Genomic DNA, 24,860 nt, shown 5'->3' with positions numbered 1-24,860 from the left:
ACCAAACAACTTGAAATTTCTCTTTATGGTCGATAAGGCTCTCCGCTACGTGTGAGTCATCAGTGTAAATTGATCCGTTGACTTAGTAAAAGAGAAATTACTATGCACAATTCTTCTTCTTGTTCTTCTTAATCTTTTTACCCTCCAGGGTTGGTTTTTCGCTTGGACTCAGCGAGGGATCCCACCTCTACCGCCTCAAGGATAGTGTCCTGGAGCGTGTGACAGTGGGTCGGGGGATACAACTGGGAAGAATGACCATTACCTCGCCCAGGTGGCCTCATCTGCTATGCTGATTGATTGATTGATTGATTGATTGATTGATTGATTGATTGATTGATTGATTGATTGATTGATTGATTGATTGATTGATTGATTGATTGATTGATTGATTGATTGATTGATTGATTGATTGATTGATTGATTGATTGATTGATTGATTGATTGATTGATTGATTGATTGATTGATTGATTGATTGATTGATTGATTGATTGATTGATTGATTGATTGATTGATTGATTGATTGATTGATTGATTGATTGATTGATTGATTTTTGTTGTTTAAAAGGGTCTAACATCGAGGTCATCGGCCCCTAATGGTACGAAATGGGACGAAATGAAATGACAACTTAAAATTCCAAAATCCTCCACCAACCAGAATTCAAAGCATGAGGACGAAGAATGAATGGATGGACAGATATGAAGTTAAAAAAATCCGTGGATCCGACCCACAGTGAATCACATGCACAGAAGCTGGCAAAAAACAATAGTATTACTGACCAAGGGACTGCTTCTATAGCACGATGCTGAATTGATTATACTTATAGTCGAAACGGGTCCAAAATCCAGGTCATCGGCCCCTCATAATGCTATTTATCGCTAGGAAACTAGAACCATGCTATGTGTAACGTTGCGGTACTAATCAAAAGTAGCGGAGATTCGCGGTATTCCACACATTATGGTACTATTCACAGGTAGTGTAATGCGCACATCTAACACAGACCTATGGTGTTTCGCACATTGCGGCGCTATTTGCAGGCAACGCAAAACCTATAAAGGCAACGCAAACCTATGGGGCTCCTCACATAAGTGGACTAACCACAGGGACTCATACTATCCCGTGGAATTCCTCACATAGTGGGAACTGAGCATAGGTAAGGCAGAACCATGGTGTCGCTAATCACATGGTGTCGCTCATATAGGGTACGAATCACATGTACTGTAGGACCACCTCCTGATTCACACACTGTCGCCACTAATCACAAACCTATTGCGTACCTAACATAGTGGTACTACGCGCAAGTATATGCGACCCATGGTGTTTCCTGCGTGATGGTACTAATTACAAGTCGTTTCATGGTTCTTATTGAATCATCCCTTGGTCGCCCCTTTTAGTCGCCTCTTACGACAGGCAGGGCATACCGTGGGTGAATTCTTCGTCTGTCCCTCCACCACCCACATGGAGTGTGTGTTTGGTCCGCGAGAGGTATTTTATTTCCCTCAAGTCCGCCGGAAAGCCGGTTAGGACCCCCCTATGCGCCACCTGGGACGCGGAGTATTGGAAGGGATAGGCAAGGAAGAGGGAAGGAAGCGGCCGTGGCCTTAAGTTAGGTACCATCCTGGCATTTGCCTGGAGGAGAAGTGGGAAACAACGGAAAACCACTTCTAGGATGGCTGAGGTGGGAATCGAACCCACCTCTAATCATTTGACCTCCCGAAGCTGAGTGGACCCCGTTCCAGCCCTCGTACCATTTTTCAAATTTCGTGGCAGAGCTGGGAATCGAACCCGAGCATCCGGGGGTGGCAGCTAATCACACTAACCACTACACCAAAGAGGCGGCACTATGCAAGATTCCGCGCAAAATACTAAGGACCATTCTGCAAACATGTTATTTATTGTGCCTTGAAATAAAACAGGTACCCGTAATACAATCGAATTAATAGATTATGCCACGTGTAAAGAAGTTAAATGAATACTGCAAAACATCATTGAAGACTTTGACACGGATATTAACTTTCGAGGTGGAACGGCCATACGTAAGTACTAAACCTCTAGAAAGTATCGTGTATGTTGACTTCGCGACCGAGTCGGTTGTGGGCTGGAGCACAAGGTGTGTTGAGTATCGACAGCGTAGTGGTTCGATTCCAGCTTAAGGCAAATTTCTTGAACGACAGAGGTGCTCCATTTTAGCAGGGATACAAAAGTAATCAAATTTTTCCTTTTGCTTTTAACTGATGCGCTCTGAATTGGCGTCTATCCCTTGAGGATGGGGCCAACGGCCGTAGCCGTGTTGAAACACCGGATCCCGTGAGATCTCCGAGTTAAGCAACATTGGGCGTGGTCAGGAGTTGGATGAGTTTCCACGCGCTGTTGGTGGGGGGTAAGGGAATGGAGGAGCGGAAAGGAACTGGCCACCCTACCGCACGTAAACTCCGGCTCAGGAACACCTCTGCGGAGCTTCGGACCTGCCTTCGGGCAGAATAACCCTTACCTACCTACCTTAAGGATGGATGGGGGGAAAATTTGAAAGGAAATCGGCCTTGGCCTTTACCTAAGGTACCGTCCTGACATTTGCCTGCTGGTGAAAATAGGAAACCCTTTTCAGGACGGCCAGTATGGGACTCGAATCCACAACCTCCCGAGTCCAACGCAAACAAATAATAATCCATAGCTACGAGATCACATCACGGCACTTATTCATTTCCTCACGATATATTCCTATGAAGAGTACGTTGAGTTGCTGCTAATTTATGGAGAAAGTACGGTCGAATTAATAGGTACACCACGTGCTCCGTAATGGTCAAAAGTTAAATGAACGCTGTAAAGCAGTATTGAAGAATTTGACACGGATATTGGCTTTCGATGTCGAACGGCCATCTTATGTAACAATCCTTTAGCGAGGGTCTTGTGAATTGTTTGTGGGTGAGTCGGTTAAGGGCCGGTGACACAAGATGTCTGAATATCGGTAATGCAGTGGTTCGGCTCCAAACTTATGCATTTTTTTTATTTTACCGACGGATCATTCCCCATTTTAACGGACACAGAATGTATATGCACACTTACCAGGTCACATCACAGTACGTATTCATTCACTCACGACGTATTCCAGTGACGAGTACGCTGATATGTTGCTCATTTATGGGGAAACAAGGCAGAACGCATTCCAGTCGCAACGTCTCTACCACGTGCGTTTTCCTGACAGAAGACTACCGACTGCCAATACGTTCCCAAACCTTGAACGAAGATTGTGGTTAACTGGAATGCTTGGAAGGGTAACTTCCGTTAGAGATGCTCCTATAACGTCTGGTCCAAATGAAGAGGCTGTTTTGGACGCTGTCCATAACAGCTTTTATATGTAGTACTTGGACTCTTGCACAACAGACTAGCATCAGTCATATGCATACTGCATAACAATACATTTCACCCGTACCATCTGCAGTTACACCAGCAGCTCCGCGGACGTGATATCGAAGCTAGAATAACATATTGTCAATGGCCATTGAGCAGGTAAACAATAATTCATCCTTTTTGTCCAAAGTCCTATTCCCTGAGTAATCACGATTTCACAACAATAGCGTCGTGAATCGGCACAATATGCAATATTGGAACGCGGAGAATCACCATTGGAAAAGACAGGGCCCATTTCGAGAGCAGTGGGGAGTAAATATCGGGTGTGGGATCTTGGATGACTACCTCATTGGACCACATTTCTTCAATGGACATCTAACGGGAACACCCTACCTTCATTTTCTTCAAAATGAACTCCCATAGTTGCTGGAGAACGTGCTTTTGCGTGAGCGATTACGAATGTTTCAACAGGACGGGGCTCCACCTCATGGATCAGTAGTCGTCCGGAACCATCGTCATGCCCCATATCCAAATAAATGGATAGGAAGGGGCGGACCCGTTCACTGGCCCGCCAGTTCACCCGGTCTAACGCCACTTGACTTCTTCCTGTGGGGTCACTTAAAGCAGGTAGTGTATGCACAGGAGCCTGAAGATCCTGGTCACCTTCGGCAACTGATCACCGAGGAATGCCAAGTTGTTACACCTGGCATGTTATATCGTGCAAGAATTTCTTTATAAAACGTCGTACTGATATCTGCATAAACGAAGGTGGTCAACATTTCGAACACTTGTTACACTGAATGTGCAGGGTCCCTACTTCCTACCTACAAACCGTAATGTCGTAGTCCAATCTGGCTACGTAACATCGGATATAAACGGACCTTTTCAGGACCAAATAAAAATCCACTCTTTGGAACAAGATTACATGTGGCCATATTACAGTCACTGTAAACGGTGTTAATCGAAGCCTGTGAATCGAATCTACTGCCAAACAGCTTGGCTAATACAATAGCAGTCATGCGTGATTTAGCCACATAAGCTATCGCAAGCCATGGTGCATAACTAGCACGTTGCATTCCTTATAGACACTTCCTGTCCAAACGTAAAATAGTGTTATTCGCAGCTGTGATCGTTTTACACATTCAATATAGTTTAAATAATAGAAATAACACTGCTACTAATGATTTCCATCATATTCGCGAGCATTATATAAAGGGCATAGTTGTACTAAGGCCATAAAAGAGCAGGTACTGATGTTCTTCGGATAACTATGATATACGCGTTAGTTGGGTTACGTACCTCCGAAGAAAATAAGGGGCTGGTGAACCACCCGGTATATATACCGGCGCAATATTCACAAAAGAATTTCCATGATCAGAATCAATTCTAGCTTCTATACGATGTGTTGTTAAGCAAATTGCAATCTGTGTTGTTTGTGTTCTAACGCAAGACACAGGGAAGTAAGGTAAAGTAGGCAACCAGCAAATCTCGCACACTTTGTGTAGAAAATACTCTACCTTCCAACAACATACGGGCCTATAAATCATTGTCCGCCTCCGTAGTGTACGCAACGGTTAGCTCTATTACCTACCGTCCTTGAAGTCCCGGGTTCGATTCTCGGTACTGCCAGAAATTTAAGAATGTCAGAAGTGCTGGTACGCGGTTAAAAATGGTGCATGCAGCTCACCACCACTGGGCGGTGTGTCAAAAGAGCTGCACAACCTGAGGATGAGAATAAGAGTTTGCTTCAGTACGGCTCCTTGGCTGAACGGTCAACGTAGTCACCTTCACTTCACAGGGCCCCGGGTTCGATTCCAGGCCAGATTGGAGATTTTAACTTGAAACGATTATTTCCCCAGACTCGGGGACTCGGGGTTCGTACAGTCCCTAGTATTGCTGCAACTCACACCCCACACATGACGTTATCCTCCACCACAAAAACACGTACAAACTCGTTGGAGGATCTGCCTTAAAAGGGCTGAACCAGTCTGGGAATAGCCACACTAAATTCATATTTTCAACATATTTAATTACCGAGAAATGTATATCAAAATGTTCACGTCCTGACCGTGTTGGACACTATCTATAACATTTCAAGACAGATAGACATGGCTGGGCGAGTTGGCCGTGCGGTTAGGGGCGCACAGCTGTGAGCTTGCATTCGGGAGATAGTGGGATCGAACTGTCGGCAGCTTTGAATACTTTTCCGCGGTTTCACATTTTCACACCAGGCAATTAATTGATGACGATGATGATTATGCTTGTTGTTTTAAAGGGCCTAACATCTAGGTCATCGGCCCCTGATGGTACGAAATGCAATGACAAAATAAAAATCCAAAATCCTCCACTGACCAGAATTCAAAACGTGAGGACGAAAAATGAACGGATGGATATGAAGTTAAAATAATCAGTTGAGACGACCCGCAATGCCTCAGTCTCAGAAATTGACGGAAAACAATAGTAATACTTAGTAATACTGACCAAGGGACTGCTTCTAGAGCTCAATACTGAATCGATGACGCTTGCAAGCTAAAGGGGTCCAAAATATAGGTCATCATACTCTCATAATGGTACTTATCGCTTGGAAAGTAGAACCATGGTATTTGACATGGTGCGATACTAATCAAAAGTATCGTAGACTCGCGGTATTCCACACATTATGGTACTACGCACAGATAATGAAATTCGCACATGTAATACAGACCTATGGTGTTTCACACATAGCGGCGCCATTTACAGGCAACGCAAACTTATGGTTTTCATCACATAAGTAGGCTATACTAACCACAGGGACTCGTACTATCCCGTGGTGTCCCTTATATAGTGGGTACTAATCATAGGCAAGCCAGAACCCTGGTGTCGCGCATACAGTGCTACTAATCACAGGTACCGTAAAAGTCTGACCGCACGGTGCTCCTGATTGCTACTAATCATAAACCTATTTGGTACCTAACACAGTGGTACTACGCGCAAGTAATAGCGACCCATGGTGTTCCCCGCGTGGTGGTACTAATCACAAGTAGTTTCATGGTTCTAATCCAATCATCCCTTGGTCGCCCCTTTTAGTCCCCTCTTATGACAGACAGGGGATACCGTGGGTGTATTCTTCGTCTGCGTCCCCCACCTACAGGGGGTTGTGTGTTTGGTCCGCGAGATGTATTTTATTTCCCTCAAGTCCGCCGGCAAGCCGGTTAGGACCCCCTATCCGCCATCTGGGACGCGCCACGTGGGAGTATCACCTCTCCCCCTGCTACGCCAGCATAGTAGGTTCGTGGAGGCAATGAATTAAGGCCACTACCACTCTTAGGTCTTTCCTATCCCATCGTCGCTGTAAGACCTGACTGTGTTGGTGCAAAGTAAAGCATATTGTAAAGAAAAGTGTTGTATGTCCGTCGCTCCCTTCTCGATCCGACAGCCAGCTACACGCGTGCCAGTGTGTTATTCTTCGAGCCTCGACGCGCAGCTCTCAGTGCGCGTGCCTGGAACGTCGTGTGTGCTATAAAAAGGAGCTTTTAGTCTGTCCAGACGCCCACTGACCCCGGTGTCCAGCTCCAGAATACACCCTACGTCGAGCACGGAGGCTACTCCTCTTGAAAATGTGCTTCGGCCAGGTGGACTGAATTTCTGGCAGTAAGAGGTCTCACCTCGTGTCACCGCTCCTCTTGCCTATTCCGCTGTCCATGCCCAGTCTTACCATTATATGCCACTATCGTTCCCTAGCTAATGCAAGCTCCCATTATCAACTTAGTTTTGCTAAGTAGGAACTCTTCAGTCATTGAACTTACGTTAATGAACTCAGACACTTCAACAAGGAAGGACTCTCTGAGATATTTACGTCAGTGCTTCTGATAGTTTTCGACTATCAAGAACTTTTCATGTCACAAGGACTATCTTTCCGAAATAGTAGTGAACGTGAATACTCCAACGTGTATATACTGTACAAAGACAGACTCTTTTTCCAAATTCATAGTTCAATTTGCTTCGAGATAACTTTCAGTTTTGTTAGTATAAATATTGTAATTTTACATGTGAAGTAAATAAAGAAGTTGTGTTTTTGTAAACCCAACCTTGTTTACAACAAAAAGGACAGACATGATTGCCATGTTTGGTTGACAATATCCAAAGGCAACACAAGCCCGTGGTGTTCCTTACATAGTAATACAATTGATGATGATGATGATGATTATGAAGATCCTTGTTGTTTAACGAGGCATAACACCTAGGCCATCAGCCCCTAATGGTACGAAATGAGACGAAATTGTATGACAATTTAAAAATCCAATTCGAAAACGGGAGGACGAAGAATGAATGGATGGATATGAAGTTAAAACAATCAGTGGATCCTACCCGCAATGCCCCACATTCACATAAAATGAGTGTTAAACTATAGTATTACTGACCAAGGGACAGCTTCTAAGGCACAATACTGACTCGATGATGCTTGTAGTCTAAACGGGTCCAAAATCCAGGTCATCGGCCCCTCATAATGGTACTTAACGCTAGGAAAATAGAACCATTCTATTTTGCGGTACTAATCAAAAGTAGCGTAGACTCTCGGTATTCCACACAGTATGGTACTGTGCACAGGTAATGAAATTTGCACATGTAACACCTATGGTGTTTCGCACACTGCGGCGCTACTTACAGGCAACGCAAACCTATGGTGTTCCTCACAGAGTGGGTACTAAGCATAGGCAAGGCAGACCCATGGTGTCGCTAATCCCATGGTGTTGCTCATATAGGGGTACGAATCACAGGTACTGTAAAAGCCGCCAACGCACTCTATTTCTACTAATCACAAACCTTTTGTGTACAGAACATAGTGGTACTACGCACAAGTGTAAGCGACCCATAGTGTTCCCCGCGTGGTGGTACTAGTTACAAGAAATATCATGGTTCTAATTTTAATCATCCATTGGTCACCCCTTTTAGTCGCCTCTTAAGACAGGCAGGGGATACGTGGGTGTATTCTTCGCATGCGTCCCCCACCCACAGGATGTTGAGAGAGAGGAAGAAAGAAAAAGAAGGGATATGAAACTTCGAAAAATGAAGTACCGGACAAAGAAAGTCAAGGGCCAGGAAAAACGTGAAAAGGAAAGACTCCCTAGGCCTCGAACGCTCTAATGCCACCGGGATAGGAAAATAAGAGTTGACCAAGGGAGGTTGGACAGGATAGATGAAAGTGAGTAGCCTGGCATAAGCAAGTGGAAACAATTCCAGTACTCAGCTAAGGGCCCCGTGGCCGCCAAACCACGGTCCGAAGTTGAGAACACCTGGAGTCCCTTTTAGTCACCTATTACGACAGGCAGGGGTTACTGTGGGTGTATTATTTATCTGCGTCACCCACCCACAGGTAGTAAAAAAGTTTCTATGAATGTTCTTCGTATCAATAATAGTTTTTGAGAATAAGATTTTTTGCTCTGTTTTGGTGCATGTTTTACCCTTGGTCCCTTTATCTTCGTTTTGTGCCCGGCAGTAAGCAACGGGACCTGCCTTTATAATAAAAATGAATACACCCCAACTCGATTCTGACTGGCAGCAGGCAAGGTAGCCTGCCAATATAATTAAAATTTTACAACCCGGACTACACATAATAAACGGCGTATGGTGACCTCCTCGTGATATTTCTTGGGTAAGGCAAAGAACCATGCAATTTGATTAAATCTTACAACGTGTAGACTACTTCATATACAATTCTGTATAAGGTAAAATTTAGAATTCCGTAGCAAACCACGAGCACGTCACCTAGTACTGTATAAATTAATTAATTAATTAAACATTTTCCTAAAACATGATGATGATGATGATGCTTGTTGTTTTAAGGGGCCTAACATCGAAGGTCATCGGCCCCTAATGTTACGAAATGAAAGAACAAAAATTTCAAAGGCATCCGCTGACCAAAATAAAAATAAAATATGTCATGAAGAATGAATGGATGGACAGGAACCTAACAAAACACAAAACAAACAAACAAAATGATGATGATGATTGTTGTTTAAAGGGGCCTAACATCTAGGTCATCGGCCCCTAATGGTACGAAATGAGACGAAATGGAAGGACATATTAAAAGTCTAAAATTATCCACTGACAGGAATGTAAAAACGTGAGAACGAAGAATGAATGAATGGACATGAATTTAAAACAATCAGTGGTTGCGACCCGCAATGTCTCACATGCACATAAACAGACGTGACAATATCGTATTAGTGACCAAGGGACTACTGCTATAGCATAACACTGAATTGATTATGCGTGCAGTCAAAAGGGGGTCCTAAATCGAATTTGTCGGCCCCTCATAACGCTACTGATCGCTAGCAAAATAGAACCATGATATTTGTTCTGTTGCGGTACTAATCAAAAAGAGCAGAGACTTGCGGCATTCCACACATTATTGTACTACTCAGAGCTTATGAAATTCGACCTATAATACAGACCTATGTTTTTCTCACTTTGCGGCGCCATTTACAGGCAACGCAAAACTATGGTGTTCATCACATAAGAGTACTAACCACAGGGACCTCTCCCTATCCCGTGGTGTTCCTCATATAGTGGGTACTAATCATAGGCAAGGCAGAACCATGGTAGCTATCATCCCATGGTCCTGCTCATATGGTGGTACTAATCACAGGTACTGCAAAAGCCGACCGCGCGGTGCTCCTGTGTGCTACTAATCACAAACCAATTTCGTACCTAATGTAGTGGTACTACGCACAAGTAAAAGCAACCCTCGGTGTTCTCCGCGTGGTGGTACTAATCACAAGTAGTTTCATGGTTCTAATACAATCAACCCTTGGTCGCCCCTTTTAGTCGGCTCGCACGACAGGCAGGGGATACCGTGGGTGTATTATTCGTCTGCCTCCCCCACCCACAGGGGGTGTGTGTTTGGTCCGCGAGAGGTATTTTATTTCCCTCAAGTCCGCCGGCAAGCCGGTGAGGACCCCCCTATCCGCCACCTGGGACGCGCCACGTGGGAGTATCACCTCTCCCCCTGCTACGCCTGCGTAGCAGGTTCGTGGTTTCCTAAAACAAACTGGTCCATAGTGCAGGGAGTACGAGTCCACGTGTCACTTGGAGATTCCGGGTTCGATTCCTGGCCAGTCTATGGATTTTAATTCTGGACTGAACGCTGACATGAGGTTATCCCAGGATCATGAGAAAAGCCGAGTAACTGTCTGTTATGAGATGTAATTACCTGTCGAGAAAACCAACCAATGTGTATAAGGATTTCATCACGTTGACCATGTACCACCTCTAATTCTGTATATCATCTGGGGGGGCCAGCAGTCGCGTTGGCAGTCCAGGTCCTCCATGGTCTGTATGTGCCACCAATCTTATTTCTAAAAGAAACCATTTAGTGCACCACAAAATAATAACGTCCCTAAGTAAATATGAGTTAGGCTTACAGCTACGCTAGAAAGCCTTTTAAATGCGAGTTTTGGATAAACGTCGTGCAAGAAAGATGATTTAAAGAATTTTGAAAACGCAGAAAGAAGGTATAGAAAAGAGGATCTCCTCTACAGTTGCCAGAAAACGGACTTGACACGCGCATTTTGTATCGTTCACAGGAAACTATCGCACAGTAGGCCAACACCATTTTGGACAGATCCACATATTACGGATGTGTTGCTTTTAGTGCCGGGAGTGTCCGAGGACAAGTTCGGCTCACGAGATGTAGGTCATTTGATTTGACTCCCACAAGCGACCTGTGCATCATGATGAGGATGAAATGAGGATGAAGACGAAACATACACCCAGCTCCCGTGCCAGCGAAATTAACTAATTATGGTTAAAATTCCCGACCCTGCCGGGAATCGAACCCGGGACCCCTGTGGCCAAAGGCCAGCACGCTAACCATTTAGCCATGCAGCCAGACAACGGATGTGTTAAAAGCTAGAATTCAAAGCGGTAAGGAAGAAAGGAAGAATATTTTGACACTTACAAAAACAATGTATCAATAGAGAACGGAGAAGAGACAGAACAAAAGTAAAGATTAAAATATTAGGTGACGCACTGATTGGCTCAAACGGTAGAATCGCTGGTCGTGTGAGATCAAGTCGGCAGGTTCCATCCCGGCTCAGTCCTATGGCATTTAAAAGTGTTCATATAGGGCAGCCTCCTATCGGTAGAACTCCTGCAGGACAAAATTCCAGCACTTCAGCATCTCTGAAGTTACTATTTATTTATTTATTTATTTATTTATTTATTTATTTATTTATTTATTTATTTATTTATTTTACGTCCTAATAACTATTGTTACGGTTTTAGGAGATGCCAGGGTGTCGGAATTTAGTTCCGCAGGGGTTCTTTTACGTGCCAGTCAATCTACCGGTACGAGGCTGAGCACCTTTAAATACCACCGGACTGAACCAGGATCGAACCTTCCAAGTTGGGGTCAGAAGGTCAGCATCTCAGCCGTGTGTACCACTCAGGACAGCATTATTATTGATTATCATATATCGAATATCTCCAAGATAACAAGAAAATCGCTGAAGAAGGTTACACTCAAAAATAAGGCAGGAAAACCAGGCGCGTCTAAATTGATGTGATCCCCTCGACGGTACCTGGAAAGATAGTACGTCAGCATGAAATTCTTTTCTTGGGAGACCCTGGATGAAAACTGTGAATCTGCAATCAACGCATGCTGTTGAGCTCAGTCTGTTTCTGCCAATTAAAATAACAATTTTCGTAATTCTAAGTCTTATGAATTGTTAATAACTCCACTTACATTACAGATTATCTGTAAGGCGGAGAACTATTTTACCCACACGGTGTACACCTTGTTCAACTTTTTTCTAGATAAACAGGTTTAACCCGCAATGGAAAATTTCAGGACAAGTCTACAGTATGATCTCATCCTTGAGATACGCTAAGCAGAGATACGTTACATGTATTCCGTGCACTAAAAGAGTAGTTTATTCTAATTACCTTCGAACGCTTTTAGGGTTCATTCTTATGACAATCGTTCGCGCTCCTGTTCACTCCAGATAGGCCACATCACTGTTATCACAGTTACCATGTGATAAAAGGCTACGCTATTCCAAGGCAGGATCTAATTTGTTAGTACAATTTGGGCCAGGATAAGGAAATATGTTCAGAGACTCATTTTAAAAGCTGTATTTTGGTATTATTATTATTATTATTATTATTATTATTATTATTATTATTATTATTATTATTATTATTATTATTATTATTGCCTGGTGGCCATAATCGTTAATATGTCAAGTCTCGACTCCCGTTGGTGGAACACAGTTTCACCATTAACCCTCTCGTGTATCACAGACTCATATGAGGTCTAAAATTAATTGATATTTGAATTGTCATGATAAGTATCCATGACAACAGATGTTTTCTGTAACGTTACCATTGCTACACATAGACCTCAGGTGAGGTCACTTTATAATTTCATGAGCGTGGGACAGATTGCAGCACCGTAAGGACAACATGAGATTTTTTTTTTAAATTCTATTTCAAAATTCGTGCATGTGAGAGCAGGGTTCATATGGAGTGAGGGCATATAATTCTTTTGGTGTTGATTCGTCCGTTGGATGGAGCATTAAGCCTTGGCCAGACCCCTTGATGCTATCGACAGGTGTAGCCAACGCAAACCGATGAGGTTTCTCACCTAGGTATACTAGTCACGAGTGCCGGTATTCCCGTGGTGTTCCTCACATAGTGGGTACTAAACACAGGCAACGCAGACCCACGGTGTCGCTCATTTAGTAGTACAACTCACAGGCAACGCCCAGACCCGTAGTGTTGCTCACATGGGTACGACTCACGAGTACTGGAAACCCACAGTGACCCACTCTCTGCTGCTACTAAGCACAAACGTATTTTTGTACCTAGTACTACTACTCGCAAGTACAGGCGACCCATGGTATTCCCCGCGTGATGGTACGAATCAAAAATAGTTTCATGGTTCTAATACAATCATTCCTTGGTCACCCCTTTTAGTCACCTCTCACGACAGGCAGGGGATACCGTGGGTGTATTCTTCGTCTGCGTCCCCCACCCACAGGGGGTAGAGAGAGAAAAAAAGGAAGAAAAAGGAAGAGATCCGTCACTTCGAAAAATGAAGTAACGGGCGAAGAAAGGCAAGGGCCACGAAGGGCGTGAAAATGAAAGACTCCCTAGGCCTCGAATGTTCTAATACCGTAGGGGTCGGAAAAGAACAAGAGTTGACCAAAGGTCGGACATGATAGACGAAAGTGAGGAGCCTGGCACAAGTAAGTGGAAGCAATGCCAGGACTCAGCGAAGGGCCGCGTGGTCGCGAATCTACACTCCCAAGTTGATAGCCCGTTGGGCCCCTTTTAGTCGCCTCTTGTGACAGGCAGGGGATACCACGGGTGTATCCTACATGTGCGTTCCCCACCCGCAGCGGATTGTGTGTTTGGTCCGCGAGAGGTATTTTATTATTCTTAAGTCCGCCACCTGGGACGCGCCACGTGGGAGTATCACCTCTCCCCCTACTACGCCAGCGTAGTAGGTTCGTGGAAACTATATACTTACGCAATTTTTAACGGATCATGGAAATTTCCAATTCTAACCCCACACAATAAATAAGGCTCCCTCACCAATTTTTGACTGTCCTGCAAAAAACCAGCACATCATCTCACGATGGAATGCACACTATTTTCCAGAAAATGACCTGAAGTATTTCGAAATCTTGCACTACATCAGGTGCTCAAATATCATATTAACAAATTCAGCATTACCAGCTTCTTGAAATTCATCTTCAACACACTTCAAGATTAATATTCTCTAATAATATACATATTGTAAATAAACTGTAAATACCGGTGATATACCTTTAGGTAAAACAAGGGTTGTAATCATTTGTAAATTTAAATATAACTGGAACGTACCCGGGCAGCACGACTGAAAATGCAGAACTATGCAGTTCACAGCGGAGTGCTTCTTCTTCAACCGCTTGCCGGTTTGTCTTTGCATTCTTGAAGCAGTTTCTGCGAAGTTTAAAAACGATTAGTGGTTGTCATAAGCCATTTTCCTGCAATAGTTTTTCAGTCCAGAGGTGGATGTATGAATACACCCTCTATAAATGGATACAACCAGCATTGGACTTGGACATTCCAACCCCTTTCGCCACCTTCTGCTGAATATGTTCATATTCTCAGCCAAAGACAACAGGGCCGCACTGCCCCTTAGTACCATCATATTTACGACTCAATATTCAGTCTGCATAATCAAAAAATATTAGGACTACAGATCGTTGCGAATGCTGACATTCGTCGTAATAAGACTCTCATACCATGTTTTGTTAGCACTGCAATTTTTGGTCCGGTGTTGTAATGTTACAAAAATATGAAGTATTAGACTCACCCCCCAAGTTCCTGCAAAAAAAAATTAAATTCTCCCGATAAAAAGGTCCAGTGGGTTAAGGAACCACTGGATAAGATCCCTCAAGAGGTATCCAATTTTATCCCAGACAAGCTAAAGGTGTCAATATGCTTAAAAATGAACACATCTGGACTAAAATACCCGTATACTGCTAGTAATAGAAAATATTAATAATAATAATAATAATAATAATAATAATAATAATAATAATAATAATAATAATAATAATAATAATAAATATCGAGCTTGATAGCTGCAGTCTCTTATGTGAAGCCAATATCCAGTATTCGAGAGATAGCGGGTTCAAACCCCACTGTCGGCAGCCCTGAGGATGGTTTTCCTTGGTTTCACATTTTTACACCAAGCAAATGCTGGGTCTGTACCTTAATTAAGACCAGGCTGCTTCCTTCCCACTCCTAGCCCTTTACTGTCCCATCGTCGCCGTAAGAACTATCTGTGTCGGTGCGACGTAAAGCAACTTGTAAACAAAATAATAATAATAATAATAATAATAATAATAATAATAATAATAATAATAATAATAATAGCAATAATAATTAGGCCACGTGCAACAGAGGAGATGAAATAAAATTTCGATCCATTGATCAAACACTACTTAGTGGTGATATTTTGGACCAATATATACCCCTTTATCGTCTGCAACAAGTGATAAAATCCAAGAGTTTCCTCTCTTCTCCAGTTAAGAACTCCTTCCTGGACAATGGACAGTAAAATTAACGGCGAGTTAAGTATCTTCCCAAAACCGATACGTCTCTGTTATAGAGTTATGTAGTTTAAATTAGTATCCTGAGGCGAGGTGGTGATGGTAGAAGTCATCAGTCAGCACTTTCGTACGTTCAACACGCCACATCATTAGTTTCTGTCTGATAATGAAGTGTTCTCACCTCAAATGTGAACCAAAAAATGCGACCAGATACATTTTCACAACACTATCTGATGGTGGGTTGTGGTTTTCACCTTTGGTGTGTTAAAATACGTATCTCATACGCTCCTCTGTATAAACTATTTCAGTTGTGAGCTAATTTACGAATTAAGTTCAGTGAGTGAGGGAGAGATTTATGAGCAAGTGCAACAGATTGGTATCATTAGATGTTCTGATGATTATTGTTGTGAATGAAGTACACGACGATAAGAAATCCCTCTTAACTCTAATTAGAAAAGAAAAATGAAGAGTTTCAACCCTCTCTTTCCTTTGCTGATAACCCCAATCTTCGAAAAAACGGTAGTCTTCCAACTTTGGTTTTCAGACCTGACGTCCTAAGCCAGTCAGTACGTCTGGTGGTGTTGGTTTTTGTTTTAAGAGGAAGAACAACTAGGTAACCATCCTCTATGAATAAAATTTGAGGAAATATAAATTAAAATAAACTCTTTTCTTTTACAATTGGCTTTACGTCACACCGACACAGATAGGTCTTACGGCGACGAGAGGATCGGAAAGGGCTAGGAGTGGGAAGGAAGCGGTCGTGGCCTTAATTAAGGTACAGTCCCAACATGTGCCTGGTGTGAACATGGGAAACCATGGAAAACCATATTCAGGGCTGCCGACAGTGCGGTTCGAACCCACTATCTCCCGTGTGCAAAATCACAGCTGCGCATCCCTAACCGCACGGCCAACTCACCTGGTTAAAATAAAACACTTTATTCGATGAGGGAATTAGAAAATATTTTAAATAATATTTTATTGAGCCAAGCAAGCAAGCAAAGCAAAGTCACCTCCGTACAGGCCATGAAGGCCCTTGAAGGAGTGGAGAGTAAAGGCTTCCACCATTGTTAACCACGGCACGTGATGGGGTAGAGTGGTTAGCTCTACGCCCGGCCGCCTTTGCCGCCAGGAATTAACCTGGTACTCATTTTTGGAGTAGGCTGAGTGAACCTCAGGGCCATATGCACCTCCGGAAGTGGAAATCTCGTTTCTTAAACTTTACGACTTCCTGACGGGGATTCGAACCCACGTCCTTCCGGGCGAACCGAGCACGCCTTTACCGCCTCGGCCAGGCAGCCCCTTTATTAAGCCAAAATTGTCACAAATAGAATAGAAGGGAACATAGGTTCACTGAGTAACAGAACACTTGAAATTTATATACGCTCCATCAATTCACTTTCGGACAAAAACCGAATGACGAGAATAGCAGTATTCGCGTCACCGGCTAGTATGAGTTCAGGTGTTTCCTGCAGGCCGAGGTTCAGTCTTAAGCCAGAGAAACAGGGGCACTATATGAGGGAATGGGCGACAGTGAATTCAGTAAGACAAAAACATACCGGTGGGTGGGTCTTCCCTCCTTACGAGGTAAGAGTGCGTAGATCTCCCGTGACTTATCCTCACCCTACACAAAAATATCTACTCTCTCCATAAACGCCGGAAAGGGGACTGCCACATGGCAGTTGTCTTAATTTCTCTCAGCTTGTTGGGATTTTGGATAGCTAGTTAATACTCCAATTCCCAGGACGCCAAGACGGTTCGACGTAGCTGAGCACAGATATCCGTGGCAAGTACTGTTGGGAGATTAGAAGAATGCACATGCCCAGTGAGGCACGGGGTGAAGGGGTTTTCACCAGCAGAGCCAGTGACGCAATGGTTACCATAGCAACTCCGTTACTATCCAGGCGACTGTATATTATCTTCTACTGGCAGCTCTTCGCTCTTGTCAGATGTAATCCAGCAAACTGCAAAGTGTGAGTCAATGTTTTCGTGTAGCAGATACGAGAAGATAAGAGCCGATCTGTCTGGGCAGAACAGGAAGTTCGTGCTTGCAGGCCACATTCCTCATTCTTGCTTTCTCCTCATCTCTACACAGTACGTTCATAGGTATATGCAATAAAAGTACCGCTTCTTTTGCAGCTTGATCCCTCAGTTAGCTGCCCTCAGTGATTCTAGGATTCTGGTGCCAGCATTGCATAACATGACCAGAAGGTCAAGAAAACGCTGCACTAACCAATATTGTGGGAAACATGTATCAATAGGCTGTAGAGAACTTATCGAGTTGGTAAACGTGAGAAAATTGCCTTGTTCGTGACTCAGATTAAGCTGCAGATCTTCTAAAGTGAATGCTCAGAAAGATGTATAGTACTGTATATCTTAAACGTTTAATGTCAGTATACTCTGTAGAGAGCTATTTATAGAAACTGAGATTTCCTGAATATTGATATTTTAATTTCTTTCAGGGGTATCCACTCCGATCTGTGTGGTGTCCAGCGCACAGTTCCTTACTCGGAATGGATGGGCTGACCTGAGGAACAACCTATATACAGAACCACCCTTTAGACTCTTCAGAGATGAGGGTCGTACTTTCCTTCAGGTAAGACAGACAACTAGACGTATTAATATGTTAATAAGTGAATATATTTTACGGTACTAACCTATATTTTTTTTTTTACTTTGGAAGAGTAACTATTTATTCATGCTGCTGAGGAATAGAGTAGTTGTCGGACAATCGTGGTAATATTAACGTTGAATATAATGGAAAAAGGAAAGAAACTAGGAAGAGGAAAAGATACTGACATTTTCTTCATAGCGACTTCCTTCATCCTGAGGAAGATCACAAGTCTCTCAAGAAATCCAGACAATAATAATGTTATTTGTTTTACGTCCCACTAACTACTTTTACGGTCTTCGAAGACGCCGAGGTGCCGGAATTTAGTGCCGGAAGAGTTCTTTTACGTGCCAGTAAATCTACCGACACGAGGCTGTCGTATTTGAGCACCTTCAAATACCACCGGACTGAGCCAGGATCGAACCTAACAAGTTGGGAGAGATCCAGACAGACAGAAAGAAACAAAGTAAGAATGTCACACCAAAATTTTCCGAAAGACACGACTCTGGCAGTTGAATCCTTCCATCGTTTTCCACAGCTCAGCCAATGGAGCAAGGCAGCAGTTCTCTACTATATTAGCCAAACCAAACCAAACCCCATAACGCAACAGCCCCGAAGGGCCTTGGCCTACCAAACGACCGCTCTTCAGCCCGAAGGCGTGCAGATTACGAGGTGTCGTGTGTTCGGCACGACGAATCCTCTCGGTCGATATTCTTAGCCTTCTAGACCGGATATCGTATTAGCCACCTATTAGAAAAGAGGACACAGTGAGTGAATTCAAATACACAGTTCCAAAAAATAAGGGGAACATGTATTGTAACGTCTGGTATGTGAACGTTAATTTGTAGATGGGGTTCTAATGGTTGTACAGCATACCTTGAGACCGTAGCTACTCAGGGTATGTCAAAGCGAAGTTTTTCTCCATCTGTAGGCGTAGCCATGCATTAAACTGTCAGGTGAGCGCTCAAAACAAAGTGAACAGCGGTGCGTTAGTGTGTCGTTGTGAAGTACACAGACTACTGCGGTCATTTGAGCACGTTGTACATAAACCAGCACATCCCATGAGACATCTTAACGAGGTTCAAGTCACAAGGGCCGTCACTTGTATCCAGAAAGTATCGACTTTTCGTCGTGTTCCTGCGGATCTCAATGTCTCCATCAGTTATTCAACGCTTCTGGAATGGCTAAAATGAGACAGGCCAGTTCACAAGGAGGGTTGGATAAGGTCGTGGACGTATGACAACCCCACAGGATGGCCGATATCTGACCATCTGTGTGTTGCGACGTCTTTCAGCAACTGCCAGAGAACTGCTACAAGACCACAGGAGGGTCACTGGAGTCACAGTGTCTGACCGGACAGTAAGGAACAGGTTAAGAGAAGTGTCCTTACGACCCAGACGTCCTGTTCGAGAGCCCCGTTTAACGCAGCACCATCGCGCAGCTCGCCTTCGGTTTGCCCGTACCCACGTCAACTGGCAACTTCGCCAATGGAGACCTGTGTTGTTCACAGACGAGTCCATATTTCCCCTGACACAGCGTGATGGACGTCAACGTGTATGGATACGCCGTGGTGAGCAGTACATGCCAAACGTTGTCCAGGAAGGCGACCGATTCGGACAAGGTTATGTGATAGTGAGCGGTGGCATTAGTATTGATGGCCGTACGGATCTTGTCGTCGTCCGTGGTAATCTTACCGCTGCAGGGTACATCGAGCAGATACTGCTACAGCATATGTTGGTTGCTGCATACGGTGTTCGACCTGAATTCGTACTCATGCAAAACAATGCCAGGGCTCATGCAGCGCGCATCACCAGAGCTGTCTGCGAGAACTGGACATTCGAGAGATGTCTTAACAGAAGGGTTCGTGGGCGTCCTGTTCCACCACAGACTCTCCAAGACCTCGAACAGGCTCTCACTGAAGAATGGGACCTGATACCGTAACGTGACCTCCGTCGACTTATACGGAGCATGCCACGTAGGTGTCAAGCTATGCTAAATGCTAGTGAAGGACAAACACCATACCGAAGCTCTCCAACTGTGATAAGTGATAACAATCCACCCTGGAGGACTGTTATCCCTTTGTTTTCGCCCCCATTTGGACATTTCCGTTTGTGTTCTGAAAATGAACGCGAATCCATCGACGTTCTTTTGTATACCTCAACGGTAAAGAATAAAGGTTTAGTTGGTAATAGACCTGAGTGTGAGATATTGATTTGTGGAGCATGGGATACGTTCAAAAACATGTTCCCCAAATTTTTTTTTTTACTGTGTTTTGAAATACGATGGGTCTTAGTTTCCGAATAATAGCCTAATAATAATATTCTTCCCGGGCTGAGTGATTCAGACGGTTGAGGCGCTGGCCATCTGACCTCAACTTGGTAGTTTCAATCCTGGCTCAGATCGGTGGTATTTGAGGGTGCTGAAATACGTCATCCTCGTGTCGGTAGATTTACTGACATGTAAAAGAACTCCTGCGGGACAATATTCCGGCAACTCGGCATCTCCGAAAACTGTCAAAAGTAGTTAGTGGGACGTAGAAACAAATAAATCACTATTATTATTTAATAATATGTTTCGAATGTTCGATCTAACTGCTAACGGTTTCAACAGAAATCTGGGTGTCTAATTCTGATGTACCGAGCTTGATAGCTGCAGTCGCTTAAGTGCGGCCAGTATCCAGTATTCGGGAGATAGTAGGTTCGAACTCCACTGTCGGCAGGCTTGAAAATGGTTTTCCGTGGTTTCCCACTTTCACATCAGGCGAATGCTGGGGCTGTAGCTTAATTAAGGCCACGGCGCTTCCTTCCCACTCCTAGCCCTTCCCTGTCCTATCATCGCCATAAGACCTATCTGTGTCGGTGCGACGTAAAGCAACTAACAAAAAAAAAATATTCTGATGCACAGAAGATTGTACGCAAGCCCGAATCCGACAAAACGAAGATGTCGTATTTAAATGTTATCGACTCGTTATCTTAAATGGAAGGGAGACGAAACGATTGTACCAGTGAGGTGGTGGTGATTACAGTTTTAATGGGAAGTATGAGTAGACAACCATCCCCTCCTAAATCAAATTTGCAGGACTGAGTGACTTAGACGGTTGCGGCGCTGGCTTTCTGACCCTAGATTGGCAGGTCCGATTCTGGCTCAGTCCGTGGGTATTTCAAGAAGTTCAATTATCACATTATACACTACGCTGCGCAACACAGTGTCTCATTTTAAAAAAAATATCAGCAAGTTTTACGTCAATCAAACTATTTTTCAGACGAGAGGATGTTTTTACCTCAACATCTTTTTACTTTGTCAATCATGATCATTGTATTTTAATTCCACTTAATCAGTGTTTTAAATTTGTTTGTATAATGTAATAATTGAACCTCTACTGAGGATTGCCTTTAGATTAGGCCGAAACATGTACAAATATCGTCCCATCTAATATAGATGGTTGTTTTGTATTGAAAAGGTGGATCATATATATACTTATTTATTTGTAAAATGATAACCGTCAATACGGAATGGGATTTATAATATGCAATAGCTCTTACGCCCATGCAAACAATACTTTCTCAATTCGAAAAAATCATGTTCTTATAAATGAATTGTTGCAGCCACCTGAAATCTAAGAGCGGAGATGATTTTTGACTTTGTGAAGTAAGTGATGCTCGATGGCTAGTTATATTATTATTGTTATTATTATTATTATTATTATTATTATTATTATTATTATTATTATTATTAACAAATAACTTACACCGCAATTGGGAAATATTCCGGTGGCAACGATCAGTTACAGTAGTGTGATAATGAAGTTAAGTTAAAATATAGTTACCCAACAGCAACAGTGACAAGAGTACAACAAGCAATTCAATGGAAAGAAAACATGATAAGAAATACTACTAGTTTAACATTCTAAATCTAGCATCCTGATTTACAAATTCACGGATAACTTAAGTATTTCTAGCACTACGGCTTACTACTAGCTTAACATTACAAGTGATAATATTATAATTTTATTAAACACAATGTGTACATTAGATTGGGTTTGATTTTCACCAGTCTTTTGTCAGCGTGTTTAAAGATTGAGTTATGCTTCCACATTTCGCCAAATGGTACTTGGGGCATGGTTGATTGCATACTTTGCAGAGGCACTCCTCCTTGGGTTCGGGGTATGCTTCATTCTGGCAAATTTTCCCGTGGAAACCGTGGGCGACAAATCTTGTGTGGAAATGGCGGATCTCGAAGTTCGGTCCCTGCCAGGTTTCTGTTTCCTCTCGGTATCTTGCTGGCTTTATTATGTCTGTCCTCGATAACGGTTTTGTATGCTTGCGTTTCTGGTAGTCTGAATCAACTTATTAATTACAAGTGATAATAAAGTTAACTTAAAACATAATTACCGAAAAGCTACAACAACAAGAGTACCACAAAAAATTCCATAGAAATAACATATCACAAGAAATACTACTAGATTGATGATGATGATGATGATGATGATGATTGTTGTTGTTTAAAGGGGCCTAACATCGAGGTCATCGGCCCCTAATGGTACGAAATGAGACGAAATGGAACGAAAAACTAAAAGTCTATAATTCTCCACTGATCAGAATTCAAAGCGTGAGAACGAAGAATGAATGGATGGACATGAATTTAAAACAATCAGTGGATGCGACCCGCAATGCTTTACATTCACACAAACTGACGTAAAAGAATAGGATTACTGACCAAGGGACTGCTGCTATAGCATAACACTGAAACGATGATGCTTGCAGCCTAAAGGGGGTCCAAAATACAAGTTATCGGCCCCTCATAACGGTACTGATCGCTAGGAAAGTAGAACCATGGCATTTGTCATGTTGCGGTACTAATCAAAAGTAGCAGAGACTCGCGGTATTCCACACATTATGGTACTACTCACAGGTTATGAAATTCGACTTATAATACAGACCTATGGTTTTTCTCACTTTGCGGCGCCATTTACAGGCAACGCAAACCTATGGTGTTCATCAAATAAGAGTACTAACCACAGGGAACTTCCACTATCCCGTGGTGTTCCTCATATAGCGGGTACTAATTATAGGCAAGGCAGAACCATGGTAGCTATCATCCGATGGTCCTGCTCATATGGTGGTACTAATCACAGGTACTGCAAAAGCCGACCGCACGGTGCTCCTATGTGCTACTAATCACAGACCTGTTTGGTACCTAATATAGTGGTACTACGCGCAAGTTAAAGCGACCCATGATGTTCTCCACGTGGTGGTACTAATCACAAGTAGTTTCATGGTTCCAAGACAATCATCCCTTGGTCGCCCCTTTTAGTCGCCGCTTACGACAGGCAGGGTATACCGTGGGTGTATTCTTCGTCGGCGTCCCCCACCCACAGGGGCTCTTCTCCTTAGGTCCGCAAGAGGTATTTTATTTCCCTCAAGTCCGCCGGCAAGCCGGTTAGGACCCCCCTATCCGCCACCTGGGACGCGCCACGTGGGAGTTACGCCAGCGTAGTAGGTTCGTGGTAATACTGGATTAACATTCTAAATCCAGCATCATGGTGTACAAGTTAACACACAACTTAAATACTTCCAGTGCTTAACACTACGGCTTACAATACTATAGGTTGAGCTTACTACTAACTTAATATTACAACACCATCATATAAAAATTCACACGTACATTGCACTATGACTTACAATAGATTGAGCGGTCCAATTATTAACTATTAGCATTGTAAATACAGCACGTTCATATGCAAATTCACGCATACCTACGCATCTTATATTTTTGGGAAAAGGCTCGAAGACAGCTGCAGGTATGGAAATTTCATCTTCTCACCAAACACAAATACAACTCTCACCACCTGTCAAGGCAGTTGTCGGTCTCCAGGAGGAGGAGGAGGAAGAAGGTCAAGATCAAAGTACCAGTGTCAACATGACCAGTTGCCGATCCTACCTACTGAGCTACTTATCTAGAGCCATCCTCAGACATCACTCAAAACCAGTCGATTCGACCACTCTGTCACTCTGCCCACCTAGCGAGATTTTTATCAAAAATCTGGTTAGTGTAGCCTATTTATTGGAACTGGTCACAAACCTGAAATGTATCCTGCTCTGGAATTTGAAAGGAAGATAAATCTAAGTGCTTTAAGGAACAAGAACACGCAGTTCGAACTTACTGATGGCAAGGATTATTGTTGTTGCTGTTGGTTCATGTCAGACTTCCATGACACTACATGCTCGAATATGATACCTGTACTAGATAGATAGATAGATAGATAGATAGATAGATAGATAGATAGATAGATAGATAGATAGATAGATAGATAGAGTTCATTTTAACTGGCTAAGTTAAGGACACGTGTTCTTGTCTTACACTTAACCAGGGAACACATAAACGACATAAAATACAACAAATAAAACATTTGAAAAGTTCAACGTGTACAATGTTCACATTTCTTATTGATGACAATTTAATTACTGCAGACAAATGAGGTAATCCACTTAATCAATACAATATAAAATTAGTACTTCAATGTATTTGAATCATGGTACTAGTTTCGGCCTAATGATATTAGGCCATCATCAGCCATAAGATCTTAAAACACTTAAATTAACTATTTGGTGATACATATAACGATCGGCGTAAGTAAGGTCGATTTCTATCTTTATAGTTGTAGGATGTTTTAATACGAAAGGACTAAATATGTAAAATATTTTTAAGATAATAAATAAAATACTACTTTGGCAGAGAAATGGATAAAAATTGATAGCGTAGTACTCAAAAATAGTTCTGATCTCATATTCAATATCCACTAAAATAAGTATACCATCA

General features: G+C 42.9%; 1 protein-coding gene across 1 annotated transcript in view; it reads left to right on the top strand.

Annotated features, from left to right (window-relative positions):
• The window catches only part of sha (shavenoid), a 354,752-nt gene that overhangs the window by 287,918 nt on the left and 41,974 nt on the right, over positions 1–24,860 (top strand). The window contains exon 5 of the mRNA XM_067146254.2: positions 17,893–18,026. Within this exon, the coding sequence (XP_067002355.2) occupies positions 17,893–18,026 (134 nt within the window). The remainder of the gene's footprint in view (positions 1–17,892; positions 18,027–24,860) is intronic.

This window comes from Anabrus simplex, chromosome 4, assembly GCF_040414725.1.
Source record: "Anabrus simplex isolate iqAnaSimp1 chromosome 4, ASM4041472v1, whole genome shotgun sequence".
Lineage (NCBI taxonomy): Eukaryota > Metazoa > Arthropoda > Insecta > Orthoptera > Tettigoniidae > Anabrus > Anabrus simplex.
This window is presented reverse-complemented; position numbering and strand designations above follow the sequence as displayed.